The sequence below is a fragment of the Puma concolor genome, chromosome B3 (assembly GCF_028749965.1).
Source record: "Puma concolor isolate L17-30 chromosome B3, mPumCon1.1.hap2, whole genome shotgun sequence".
Taxonomy (NCBI): Eukaryota; Metazoa; Chordata; class Mammalia; order Carnivora; family Felidae; genus Puma; species Puma concolor.
In genome coordinates, this window is record NC_141672.1 from 99985567 (window position 1) to 99999787 (window position 14221).

The 14221-nt window shown below is 39.8% G+C and overlaps 2 protein-coding genes across 8 annotated transcripts in view; one reads left to right on the forward strand and one right to left on the reverse strand.

Annotated features, from left to right (window-relative positions):
- Window positions 1-334: 334 nt before the first annotated feature.
- PIGBOS1 (PIGB opposite strand 1) lies at window positions 335-2371 on the reverse strand. Of its 2 annotated transcripts, none has more exons than XM_025920023.2 (2): window positions 2262-2371; window positions 335-711 (listed from the first exon to the last, which is right to left on the reverse strand). In XM_025920023.2, the coding sequence occupies exon 2, from the start codon at window positions 628-630 to the stop codon at window positions 466-468; it is 165 nt and encodes a 54-aa protein (XP_025775808.1). In that variant the 5' UTR covers window positions 631-711; window positions 2262-2371; the 3' UTR covers window positions 335-465. The 2 variants fall into 2 exon arrangements, with proteins under 2 accessions (XP_025775808.1, XP_086566867.1); XM_086710741.1 differs by lacking the exon at window positions 2262-2371 and adding an exon at window positions 2061-2254.
- Window positions 2372-2459: 88 nt separating this feature from the next.
- PIGB (phosphatidylinositol glycan anchor biosynthesis class B) overlaps window positions 2460-14221 on the forward strand; it is a 41044-nt gene continuing 29282 nt past the window's right edge. For 5 of the 6 annotated variants that reach the window (XM_086710735.1, XM_086710737.1, XM_086710739.1 and 2 more), the window contains exons 1-5: window positions 2460-2603; window positions 4388-4521; window positions 4949-5068; window positions 10661-10765; window positions 12692-12822. In XM_086710735.1, the coding sequence (XP_086566861.1) occupies window positions 2471-2603; window positions 4388-4521; window positions 4949-5068; window positions 10661-10765; window positions 12692-12822 (623 nt within the window). In that variant the 5' untranslated portion in view covers window positions 2460-2470. The remainder of the gene's footprint in view (window positions 2604-4387; window positions 4522-4948; window positions 5069-10660; window positions 10766-12691; window positions 12823-14221) is intronic. The other variant, XM_086710736.1, reaches the window with a different exon arrangement.

The window sequence follows — 14221 nt, forward strand, 5'->3', positions numbered from 1 at the left end:
AGTTTTTAAAAAAATTACTAGGGTCACCTGGGTAGCTCAGTTGGTTAAGTGTCTAACTCTTGGTTTTGGTTCAGGTCATGATCTCACAGTTAGTGAGTTTGAGCCCTATGTCAGGCTCTGTGCTGACACCGCAGAGCCTGCTTGGGATTCTCTCTCTCTCTCTCTCTCTCTCTCTCTCTCTCTCTCTCTCTCTCTCTCTCCCTCCCCCACTCACACACACCATGCATGCTCTTTCTCTCTCTCAAAATAAATAAATATACTTAAGACAATACTAATCTGTCTTGGTTAAAAGACATAAGATGGCAAATAAAAGTAAACACTAAAATCGACAATGTTTGTTTTAAAATCATGGCCTATGATTTATTTATGTTTAAAATATATTTGAGAAGTTCTTACTATATTATTTATAGTCAGTGTATAATTTCAGTAGACCTTTAAACAATTGCAGTTCAACTCCATGTAGTATTAACTTTTCTTCTCTTCTGATTCTTGTGTCAATTTCAACTTTTTTTTAAATTCCATCTTATCTCGGTAGTACTGTTCAAATATTGGTTGATAAATATACATTCCTCCAGCAATTCCAAGGATGCTAGCAAAAAGTAGTTGTGGAAGAGTCAATCTCCCAAACATTTTTCAACAAATGTATTCAGTGCTTCTGCCACACAGTGGTTTTGAAAAATTATAGTCCACATCCAGGAAAGATCTTCAGATCTGTGTACAAAAAAAATGGGAAGCAAAGCAATAACTTAGCACAGCATCCTTGAAAAGATTCTATCCAGAGTGAATAGTATTTTCATCATAATATGTACATATCACTTGATTTAACTAAAGCACGAATAGAAATATATAGGGAGTATGGCAAATGAGGGTTGGGGATGGTGTGAGACAAAGCTAAATCCTATTGCAGCATATTCTCCATAGTTTTAAATGGATAATTTTTATTTTTATTTTTATTTTTTTTTTTCAACGTTTATTTATTTTTGGGACAGAGAGAGACAGAGCATGAACGGGGGAGGGGCAGAGAGAGAGGGAGACACAGAATTGGAACCAGGCTCCAGGCTCTGAGCCATCAGCGCAGAGCCTGACGCGGGGCTCGAACTCACGGACCGCGAGATCGTGACCTGGCTGAAGTCGGACGCTTAACCGACTGCGCCACCCAGGCGCCCCTAAATGGATAATTTTTAAAATGGCAAAAGTGAGGGGGCGGAGAGAGACATACTGTTTACACCTTCACATACTACATGAAGCTAACTACTGTAACAAACAGCTCCCAGAAGTTGAAAGTGACTGTCAATCCAATCTGAAGTAGAAGAAAGAGAATTGTTACTTTTCATTATTGCCCCCCCCCCTTTAAACTATTTTATGGGTTTTGGCAGTATGTGTGATTAAAAACAATTTTTAAAAACAGGCTAAAAGATTTTGTGAGTTCCCTTTAATGCTTTAGAAGGTACAAGTAGACATCAAACAAATAATTTCCATCCACTTTTGATAAAAATATAAAGGAGATCTGGCTGGGTTTACTTTTAAAAGCTGAGGAGTTAAAACTCCACTATTTCTCAGAAAGTTATACTTGAGAACACTTTAGTGTCTGGAGAAAACATGTTTGTGAAAGAAGAAAGCAAAGTAAAAGATTTTCATGTTTTCTCATAGCAATCTTTCACCGTCACCTAGACCAGCCCCCGAGGTTACAAAAATTAGTGGCAGAACCGGTACTAGAAACCAGGTTGTCCTTAATATCGGTAAAATGGAGAAGAAATCTAAATAAACGACAGCTTACGAAGCATGCTATGGTTAATCGCCTGCTGAATGTAACAGAAAAAAAAAAAAAAAAAAAAGCAAGTCAGCTGTTTGTAAGATAAACCATACCAAATAGGGAGATTCCCTCTTTTGCCGCTAGCTTGCTAAGTGACCCTACCCAAGTCATTTAACCTTTCCTAACCTCATTTCCCACATCTGTACATCAGCTTAAATCATCCTACCCTACCCACTTGGTTCGACAGTTACTGAGCGACCACCCAAATAGTGAAATGTCACGCAAACAAGTTTACTATTATCTTTACCACCAAAACGTCCCGAACGCGTGGCCGTGGCTTCGCTGACCCCGCCTCCTGCCTGCCCCAGCGCAAGGGAGCTCCGGATCCTTCCAGCAGCTTCCGGAAGAGTAACCTGGGCTCAGAGACCTAGAAGCCAAGTCCGGGCAGCAATCTCACGAGAAGGAGAAGCCAAAGGAAAAACGCAGGCGAGCTCACGACAAAGCTTACCCGCGCCAGACAAACGTGCAATATTCCGAAGCATTCGCAGGCCGGCGCGAGGAGGCTGCCTTTTCCCAGGTATCTCCGCGCCTGCGAGCTACGGCTGCTGCAGTGGCCAAACTTAATGAGCGGAAGAGCAACGCGCGTTACTTCAGGGTCCTTCTTCCGAGGGACTGAGGTGTCAGGGGATCCTCAGTAGATATCGAAATAGGTGCAGGATGGAGCAAGAAGGAGGCAACGGCCGACTCTTTTTCCGCGGTCTGCAGAACCGCTCCCACGAGAAGATGAAGCTGCGAAAGAGAAAGTCAACTTTGTACCTCAGCCCCCCGAATAGCTCCGAGCGCAGCGGAGGTGAGTGATGAGGTGCGGGCGCGGAGCTCCGAGGCAGTGGCGGGAAGCCGCGGACCCTGAGCTAGGGCTCCATCTGCTGGGTAGGGTTGCCAAGAAATCGTGCGATCGAGACCGGATTCTCGATCCCTGCCTCTTGCAGTGTGCTTTTCTGCATCAGTTAATTCTGCCGCCGCCGGCCGTGTGGAGTGAATTTAATGACGTTGCCACCCCCATTTTAGAAAGGGGGTACCCAGTCCGGGAGTTACCTGAGGTTTCGTAGCCGCGGAGGGGTTGATTCCTGGATGGGGTGGGACCAGGTCTGACTCCTAACCCATTTATTTTTCCCACCGCCCCCTGTCTTCTCTTTGGTATGTCGTGATGATGTTGACAGGAGAAAAATCACCCCAGCAAGTGGGTTTTTGATATGTCGGAGCGGGGTTTTCATATAAAGATGGACTTCTCATTCATTCAGTAAATATTTGAGCGCATTATATATACCAAGCACGGTATAAGTGGCTGAAAAGAATGCCGCGTTTCTCTTCTGGAAACCTGAGACCAAGAAAGGGGAGAATCATTTTGCTAAATGAAGAAGGAGGGTTGTGACGCGGGGAAAGGGAGAGGCAGCTGGACAAATAGTTGAACTTTTAGGGATTCAAGATCACCTGTCCAAGGGCCAGTTCTGTGTACTGTTTATTCTCCCCAGTCCACAGAGTAAAAGGGTTTTTTCACAAGGTATGCTTTCAGCAGATATATTTCAGTCGGGAGGTTTCTTTAAGTGTTTCTAAAAGATGAAAGTTGAGATGGGGCATGTATGTTGTGTTGAATGTACCAATTGTCTGGAAAATGTTTAAATGTGATTCCTGGAGAAGAAAGAAGGAGAGTGGCAGGAACCTAGAATGATAGCAAAAGACTCAAAATGGATTAGAGTGCAAACACAAATGCTCAGGAGGCCAGACAGGCACGTCTAAATAAGTTAAAGCACCTTATATTTCAGAACCAGCCAGTTGAGCTCTGCGTCAGTTCTTAGTTTTGAAATGCTACAATATAGATTTTAATATAAAATAGGATTTTAAAATGTTGGCAACTAGATTCACATTAAAAAACAACAAAAAAACCCCAAAAAAACTCTGTATTCAGCCTGCAGACTGTCCACTTGTGGTAAAGAGCAGGGCTTTGGATGCAGCAGATAGACCTGTGTTGAGTCCTGTTTAGTCATTTACAACCTTTTTGACTTTGGACAAGACAGTTTAACGTCTTAGTCTCAATTTCCTAGGTAAAATGGGACCAATATCTACCCTTTAGCATAGTTTGGAGGGAGGATTAAACGAGGTAAGGCGTGTGAAGGAATGAACTCAGCACCTTGCATAAACATCAATAAAGGCTATTTAAAAACATACAAAGGACCATTTGATATGCCACTGTTTGACATATATAGAAGAGTTGCTCCTTAGTACTTTGTTAGCTGGTTTCTTTCATTAGCTACCCATATAGGATATTACCTCATTAGCCTCAGGCTTCATTTAGTTAACCCAGTCTCTTTTTCAGTATTTATCTTACTATTCTCTTTATACAGTTAGTTCCAAGAAAGATGAAAGGAGTGGCAATTACCCAATGGTGAGACTCTGGCCCTTGTATAACTTTCAGCCCAGTTCTGTTTTGACGGGAGAGGCCAGAGTGTAGAGAGGCCAGAGTTCTCTACGGTGACTTAACAGAATCTAAGCAAGGGGCCAACCAGAGCATTAGTTCTGCAAGTGGAACTTGCCTGACTTTTATGCCACAATTACCTGTTTTGTTTTGTTTTTCAGATCTTCTTGGTGAAAACATTTATCTGGTCTTGTTTACTATAGCATTACGAATATGTAACTGTTTTTTAGTCCAGACAAGTTTTGTTCCAGATGAATATTGGCAGTCTCTTGAAGTTGCACATCACATGGTTTTCAAATATCCTTTGTAGTTTCCTTCCTATATTATGAATGTATATTCATCTTAGAAATTGTGTTAGCTTCTATTATGTATTTTTAGTCGATTTTCCATATATTTTCTAAGTAATTTTAACTTATCAAAATATACCATTATTTTACACTAATATTTCTTCTATATCTTTCTTTGATGTTAATATACTTGACTCAGCCTTTAACTAGCATGTATTGCCATAGTGCTCAGTACTGTGGAGGATGTAGATGAAGTAAAAAAGCACATTCCCATCTTGAAGAAGTTATGAGTTTAATTGGTCGATTCTATTTTTAGTTTGAAAAACCAGTATAAAATAGTGTTTTTAAGCTTCTTTGTCAAAAAAAGAGTTTTATGCATAGAAATGAAAATAGGTTTTGTTTCAGTGCTATTTAACATCAGTCCTTAATATTACTAATTATGGTTATTTGACCTGGGAATGGACAGAACGATTGAGGGGTTACACTTATCCCTTAATCTTTGCAAGCATTTACAAGATTCTACACCTTTTGGGGAAAGATAGTGTTCAGCTGCTGGTAAGTTTAAATAAAAGTAATGAAAGTAGTTATTAAAAGTAGACTTACGGGGCGCCTGGGTGGCGCAGTCAGTTAAGCGTCCGACTTCAGCCAGGTCACGATCTCGCGGTCCGTGAGTTCGAGCCCCGCGTCAGGCTCTGGGCTGATGGCTCAGAGCCTGGAGCCTGTTTCCAATTCTGTGTCTCCCTCTCTCTCTGCCCCTCACCCGTTCATGCTCTGTCTCTCTCTGTCCCAAAAATAAATAAATGTTGAAAAAAAAAAAAAAAGTAGACTTACTCCATCCTTTTAAAAAGGCTAACAATCTATATTAACTAACTGATAGTAATTAAAAGTAGATTTATTCTACCCTTTTTAAAAGGCTAATGTATTTTAACCAAATGATAGTGGTATCAGAATATTGTTTTTAGAAAGATACTGCTAAACTCTGACCATATCTAGGAAGCCCACAGTTCCAAAGACGTACTGTGATGTGTAACTCTTCATTACATGCTAAAACACAAAACTGAGCATGGAAGTGTCCTCCTTCAAGGAATCGTGTTAAGATATGCAGACTTTGAGAATGACTACATTGTATATTCATTATTTGGACTTTAGAAGTATTCTTCCTTCATGAAAGAATCACATGACAGCCGTGTTGTAGCTAGTTTTTGTTTTTTTAATTTGCCAGCAGAAGACCATGTTATAGGAGCTTATGAAGACTAAATACATATAAACCTACCCAGGATTTAGTGTGGAAATTAAAACCTAGGGAAAATTAATTTCACAAGAATGTAATGATATACACAATCACTGTGCTATGTATGTAGTAATTAGGCAGCAGTAGTAAGTTAGATTGTAATTACCAGATCATGAATTTCTGGGGTCATTTGCCAAGAGAGGGTACAAAAGAAGAACTAATGGTGCCAAAGATTCTCTAAACTCATTTTCCTTTAAGCTGTCATCAGGTTAGACTCAGAAGTTTGGGACTTCCCCATTTTCTGTTAGGGAAGTGGCCCAGAATTCCAAAGGTAATCCAAATCCTGAGGGGTTTTTGGAGCCTGGAAAGAAAGACACATGGAAGGATCATGGCGAAGGAGAATTTACAGCAGTTGCAGAGTTTCTCCCATTGATACATGCAGAAGTTAGGAGCTGTGAATTCTCTTCTCCTGTCAGGGCTTCTAGATTGTGTAGGATAACTATAAAGTCTGGAAACACAGGCATATATATATTAAGGATATCTTATATGCCAAGAAGTAGGTTATATTATGAATGAAGGATTCTTCAAGATAGAAAACTTCCTATTCCTTCAGAACCAATCCACTTTCCTCAACGTGTAGCTGACCCACCTGGCCATTTTGTGATTTAAAGTAAGCCTCCTATAGTCCCCATCCCCACCCTGCTGTGTTCCCCAAAACCTCTGTCCTATCTGGAACTTGACCAGGTGGAGAAACATTAAGATGCTATCACTTGGTCACTCATACTGTCATAATTGATTATTTTAAACATAGATTACATAATTTTGAAACTAGAAGTGGTCAGAGAAGTAAGGTAAATAGACCAAGGTCACAGAATGTCAAAAGCAGAGCTAGGGGAGCCAGGGTTGCTCAGTCAGTTGAGCATCCAACTTTGGCACAAGTCACGATCTTGTGGTTTGTGGGTTCGAGCCCTGTGTCAGGCTCTGTGCTGACAGATCAGAGCCTGGAGCCTGCTTCAGATTCTGTGTCTTGCTCTCTCTGCCCCTCTCCTACTCATGCTCTTTCTCTCTCTCTCTCAAAAATAAACATTAAAAAAAAATTTTTTTAAAGCAGAGCTAAAACTAAATCCTAGGTCTACTTATTCACAGCCTAATGCTCTTACCAGATAGCTTCTCTCCAAACTGCATAAAGTGTGTATACAGAATTAGGAATGGCTTAGAATTGCGCTAATATGGTAGCCACTAGCCACATGTGTCTATTAAACATTTGAAATGTGGCTAATCCAAATTGAGAAGTGCTGTTAGTGTAAAATACATACTGGATATCAAAAAATAAGTATAAAATAAAAATGTAAAATATTTCTGCAATTTTTTATTTTGACGAAATGATAATATTTTAGATATATTGGGTTAAAATAACTAAAATTAATTTTACCTGTTTGGGATTTTTTTTTTTTTTTACTTTTTAATTTGGCAACTATACACTTTTAAATTATGTGGCTCATGTTATATATAGTTCTGCTGGACAGCACTGGCTTAGCACATGTGAGAGGAAAGGGATATAGAAGGGAGACCTGAACAGGTTACCACACTGGGGGCTTTCAATAGTCAGAAGATGCACAAGGGCATTTGGCCTCTGGAGTTTAATGGAGGAATCAGGAATTTAAAGAACAGGAGAATGGTAAGCTGCCAACACAGCATCATACTCAAGGTTTACCCCTTGCATGTTCCTTCATACGCCCCAGCCCACTACTTTTTATTTTCAAGGGCCGGGGCGCCTGGGTGGCGCAGTCGGTTAAGCGTCCGACTTCAGCCAGGTCACGATCTCGCGGTCCGTGAGTTCGAGCCCTGCATCAGGCTCTGGGCTGATGGCTCAGAGCCTGGAGCCTGTTTCCCAGTCTGTGTCTCCCTCTCTCTCTGCCCCTCCCCTGTTCATGCTCTGTCTCTCTCTGTCCCAAAAATAAATAAACGTTGAAAAAAAAAAATTTATTTTCAAGGGCCATATGCAACTATTATTTAATTCTTCTTAGGTCCTTACTATAACCTAGAAAATTATGGTATCTTAAAAGTCTGGAGAGGGGGTTCTCTGTGCTGACAGCGTAGAGTCTGCCTGGGATTCTCTCTCTTCCTCTCTCTCTCTGCCCCTCCTCTGCTCTGTCTCTCAAAATAAGTAAACTTAAAAAAAGAAGAAAAATAAAATGTCTAAAAAAAAAAAGTCTGGAGAGACTTCTAATAACTGAGAGTTTACATCTCCATTTATTTTTGTGTTGTACTAAAAATCAACCTTCTTTTAAATTCAAGATTCCTACATGACAGCCATTCAAAAAGTTTTATTTATCCAGGATAAACGTCTCCAGTTTTAAGTATCATAATCAGATAATGTGCTTTAGACATCCTGTAATTTGTTAATATCTGTCTTAAAATGTAGGTCTCCAAACTGAATACATTATTAAAAGCTAGAGTAGGGGTACCTGGGTGGCTCAGTCAGTTGAGCATCTGACTTCGACTCAGGTCACGATCTCACAGTTCGTGAGTTTGAGCCCCGCGTCAGGCTCTGTGCTGACAGCTCACAGCCTGGAGCCTGCTTCAGATTCTGTGTCTCCCTCTTTCTCTGCCCCTCACCCACTCACTCTGTGTCTCTCTCTCTCTCAAAAATAAACATTAAAAATTTTTTTGAAAAAAAATAGAAAGAAAGCTAGTGTAACTACTTCAGAATACAGTGTAACCATTAACTCCATAAATACTATACTTCTGTCAATGCACAAGGATTCTTTCAGTTTTAGTGACTTCCTCATATTGTTGGCTTATATTATTTGTAGCCAAATTGGCTTTTTTTTTTTTTTTTTAATTTTTTTTTTTTTTTTCAACGTTTATTTATTTTTGGGACAGAGAGAGACAGAGCATGAACAGGGGAGGGGCAGAGAGAGAGGGAGACACAGAATCGGAAACAGGCTCCAGGCTCTGAGCCATCAGCCCAGAGCCTGACGCGGGGCTCGAACTCACGGACCACGCGATCGTGACCTGGCTGAAGTCGGACGCTTAACCGACTGCGCCACCCAGGCGCCCCCAAATTGGCTTTTCACATGAACTACTTTCAGGCCTGAAAGATAAGACATAAGCATATAGATCTTTATGCAGAGTAAACAAGGTATGTACATAGATGTCTTTTGCTGTATTTTACAGGACACAGTTTAAGTGAAATTATGAAGTACAGCATACCTTTAAGACTTAAACATTAATTTACAGATTTTTTAATTTACAGATTATTGACAAAGAAAAGGAACATAAAGTATTAGAAGCCACTGATACCTGATAGTAAAGCCACTCTAACTATAAAGTTAATAAAGACTGATCTAACAGAAATACAAATTTACATATATTTTTAGAAACACATCTTTTGAACAAACTAAGTTTAAAAAACCTGTTTTTAGGGGCGCCTGGGTGGCTCAGTCGGTTGAGTGTCCACCTTCGGCTCAGGTCATGATCTCATGGTCTGTGAGTTCAAGCCCCACATCAGGTTCTGTGCTGACAGCTCAGAGCCTGGAGCCTGTTTCAGATTCTGTGTCTCCCTCTCTCTCTCTGCCCCTCCCCTGTTCATGCTCTGTCTCTCTCTGTCTCAAAAATAAATAAAACATTTAAAAAAAATTTTTTTTAAAACCTGTTTTTACATTTATTTATTTTTCAGAGGCAGAGCATGTGTTGGGGGAGGGGCAGAGAGAGAAGGAGACACAGAATCTGAAGCAGATTCCAGGCTCTGAGCAAGAGTTCAGCACAGAGCCTGACACAGGGCTTGAACCCATGAACCGTGAGATCATGACCTAAGCTGAAGTTGGACACTTAACCGACTGAGCCACCCAGGCACCCTTGAACAAACTAAGTTTAAATTGTGTTCTATCAGTGTGTTATTTTGTTAATAATAACTGACATTGTTTTAAAACTCTCAAAGATGTCAATGTGTAGCATTAGAATTACTAACTGTAAGTTATAGTACATTTATTCTTTAGTTTTACTCTTAAATTTACTTTTTTTTTTTAAGTGTTCATTTATTATGAGAGAGAGAGAGAGAGTGTGAGCAATGGAGGGCCAGAGAGAGAATCCCAAGCAGCCTCTGGCTGTCAGCACGGAGCCTGATCCAGGGCTCAATCTCACGAACAGGGAGATCATAACCTGATCTGAAATCAAGAGTTAGATGCTTAACCCACTGAGCCACCCAGGCTCCCCTTAAATTACTTTTTAATGTCATCTGATTACTATTGTTTCTATAACTGTGGAATACTTGTCCTTTTATGAAAAAAAAAAGTAATTTTATCATCTTTATTGCAGGATGGGGAAGTAATGTAACTTAGTAGTTAAGAGCACAGGCTTTAGAATCAGGCAGACTTGGGTTTGAATTCTGGTTTCCACACTAACTAGCTGTGCAGCCTTGAGAAAATTATTTAACCTCTCTGTACCTCAGTTTCCTCACTTATAAAGTAGTACCTATCTCACAGGGATTGTTAGCAGGACTGAATGAGCTGATATATATAAAGTACTTAGTATGATACCTAGCACACATTACTGTATATAGTTCATAAAAATTTAACAAAAACCACTAAATGTCCTTGTAAAATAGAACCTTAACACAATGAAATGTTTTGCTGGCTATCTAATAAATTAAAAGTAGTAGTGTTGGAATATATAAATTACAGAGCAAGAATGAGAATGATAAAACTACCTTGCGCATTTCCCTGAAAAATTAATGTAATTTTTGTAAAAAAAAAAAACAAAACTATTTTTGCAGAAGAATACTATATTGTCTATTTTTGTACTAAGAATGGCCTTTAATTGATAGTTGGATCAGTTTGTTGATTTCTTATGATAATTCAACATGAACCATTAAGATGTTTTTAATATCTTTTTTTTTTTTTTAACTGTTGAAGATTTGGATTCCTAGACTTGCCCAAGCACTTCTGTCTGCTGTAGCAGACATCAGGCTTTATTCATTAATGAAGCAACTAGAAAATCAGCAAATGGCAAAATGGGTGGTAAGTCCTAAACACTTTAGAAACTATATGTCACTTACTTCATTCCTACAGGCATGAAACACATGGAAAAATATCAATTCTCAAAACAGCTTCAAAAGATAATTTGTACAACTTTTTCGAGGTACTTCCATAATGAAGAATAACAAAATGCAAGTGGTGCATGCCATATATTTCCTTCTGATTGCACCTTGGGTGACAGAAGCCACTGATGCCCTCAAAATCTGTGAGAGGCTGAACCCTAGGAACAGCCTGTTTAAGGACCTTCACTAATCAAACCTGTCAGAGTCCTTGCCTCACCTTCCATAAAATTCAGTAGGAATTGCTAGGGGCACCTGGGTGGCTTGGTTGGTTGAACGTCCAACTTCGGCTCAGGTCATGATCTCGCAGTTTGTGGGTTTGAGCCCAGTCTTGGGCTCTGTGCTGACAGCTCAGAGCCTGGAGCCTGCTTCAGATTCTGTGTCTCCCTCTTTCTTCTCTCTCCCTCCCCTGCATGCTCTCTCTCTCTCAAAAATAAATAAACATTAAAAAAAAAAAAACTCTTAAAAAAAGAAAACTCAGTAGGAATTGCCTACCTCACAGATCACATCCACTGTTTACAGGCTTTGTTCACTACCTCTAGCTACATGAGACTGAGCCTAAGAAGTACGTTTTCACTGAAGCATTCCTTCACCTCTAGCCAGAATGTTTGAAATAGACTCTGTAAGGGAGAGAATGTAGTGTAGAAAACTGTCTTTGGTCAGACCTTTTATTTTACAGTAGGGAGATTCCTGATCTCACACTCAATCTTGAATTCAGCCATTCAGTGGTTCCCATTGAAACCATATTCTGAAGAGTGATTGGATTCTTTAATATTGTGGTTAACCTCACTTGGCTCTTTCCTAAATTAAATAAACTTATATGAGCCAGCTTAGAAATCTTACTACCTTTTTAATCCTGTCTACTAGAAAATGTGTTCCAAGTGACCAATTAATCAACACATTTCTGGAATATAATTTATTAAATATTTATTAATAAATATCAATAATTTAGTAATCATTAATAAGACATCTGCTAGTAGGGTGTTTGTTTGCCTTAAAAAGACAGATTGGAGTAGTGATTGACTCCTTCCTAATTTGATTCAAGGATAAAATCAGTCTCTATATACTGTACATTGCTGAAGGCTCAACCTAAAATGGCAAAAGCATAATGCCTTTGAAATCCTTACTCCAGAGTAGCAGTGCTAGATTCTTCTGGTTTAGGAAAAGTCTTTAAATCCACAAACAATTGGAACATTTTTTAAAGGCTACATTTCAAGAGACAGGAAGCTAGTACTGCATGTTTAACATCCTTGCACCAGCTAACAAGCTTCTTGGAAGACATTTGCTTTGTAGACTTGACGGTTCTGTTTGCATGTTCTCCCAAAAACTGGTTTATTATTTTAGTCAATTTCCAAATTAAAATTTAACGATACATCCTGATAGTCATGTTTTTATTCTCTCCTGTGCTGTCTTAATTTTTCATCAAAATATAAGGCAACATTCCCAACCAAAATCAATAAAAAACCGTCAAAATACTTGTCAGTAATAAAAGGCAATTTTCAGGAATACTGACTGGAAGAATCTACTTATGAACTTCAGTCTTCTATAAACTCTATCATCAATCTGTTTTATGCCTTCTCTTAGTGGGAAGTGAGACTTCAATCAAATGCAATGCCATAAGAATTTACCTGAAAATATAAACTTAACTTTAACATATATATATGTGGAATCGTCACAGACCTGTGTGTAATGTAACTTCTTAGAAACAATGTTTGGGCATGTCTGTTTTCAATATCATTTACCTTTTGATGTGATTTTTGCAATATGTTGACTTGCTGTTTTCCATAGAAGGTAATACCGAGCTTTTCCACTTCCCATTCAATATATGTTTGCTTATAATTGTTCTTAGTTTTTTTGCCAGTTATGCTCTTGGTTCACGTGGTATTGCTGTACCAGAACTCTTACAAACACCATGGAAACTGTTCTCACTATAATTGCTCTTTTCTACTATCCTTTGGAAGGTTCAAAGTCTATGAACAGGTGAGATATATTACTGTTAATAATCATGTACAAAACTTGAAAAATCTTAAATATCAACATATGTAATGTCTGGTGGACTCCCTAATGTTCAAGTTTATTAAAACCACACATTTTCAGTTGATATATTTATTATAGTAGGAAACAGATATATGCAAACTAGGTAATGAAGGGCAGTTTAATAAAAGGACTATGTACAAATGTTTAGTCAGTGTTTAGAAAAGTCAATAAGGAGATAATCAGAGTACCCCCGGGCTAGTCACAGGAGGAGATTTCTGTTACTCCTTGGTCCCCAAGGAGAGGAAATTGTTACAGGAATCCATACAGAACTGTAACTTTCAGAGAGGACCCCAATAGGAGACGGGCACAGCCAGCCTTTAGCCATAGCAAGGAGAAAGCTGGGGGGGGGGGGGGGGGGTTAAAATACTCTGACTCAACTCTTCTGCCCTCCAGTTAACCAAAGCCAACCAGAAGCCAGAAAGCAAGTGGGCTCATTGATGTAGTCCAGACAGGTCAGCATCCCTCCACACAGAATAAGTTTAGAGTAAAGGAAAAGAGATATGGAAGGGCAGACAAAAAAATTTATGGATCCAGGAGATTAGGTCCAATATGGCAGCATAAGAAGATCCTGAACTCACCTCCTCCCTCAAACATACCAACTCTACAGGAACATATGGATTATTGCCTCCCAAAAAAGATCTAAAAATGAGATGAACTGCTGTCCACAACAAAGGGTAAAGATAGGTAAAAAAGGCAGAGACACAGTCTCACGACCCCCCCCCCCCACACACACACAGTATGGCAGCACCCAATAGGGAGGGTTCTCACCAGCTAGGTATTTGTTACAGAAGAGCAAGGGATTGGTGCTCCACATCAGGCACTCCAGGCCCTGGGATCTGTACCAGAGAAACAAGCGCCCAGTACATCTGGCTTGGAAAATCGACAAGGTTGATGCCCGGGGTCCCCAAGTGCTATCGGAAACTGAGATTCCCCACTTGGAAGGCTCACATGTAGGCTTGCTTACCATTTAGACCCAGTGGAAAAACAGTAGTTTGAGAAGTATCCAATAGTGACCCACAGCAGGAGGGATATCACAGGTGTAGAGGTCTTCTCTGTGGAGAAAGGGGATCAACTCCACATCAGGAACACCCCCTTCTTGGGGATCTGCATCAGGAATATAGGTCCCTATGATGTCTGCTTTTGAAATTAGTAGAGTTTAACTCCAGAAGACCCGAGGCCCATAGGAAATCTAGACTCTGCTGTTTAAGGACCTACAGACAGTATCACTTGATCCAAGAACCAGCAAAGAGGGCAGCAGTTTGAAAATCACCTGAGCCAGACATAAGATTTACTGACAAATTTTAGGGTGTGTACTGGAGAGGCTGGGCACTTTCTTCAGGAA

Bases quoted from the DNA above. Each gene is read 5' to 3' on its own strand.
- PIGBOS1 (XM_025920023.2), bottom strand. From the start codon at position 630: ATGTTTGGGAGATTGACTCTTCCACAACTACTTTTTGCTAGCATCCTT.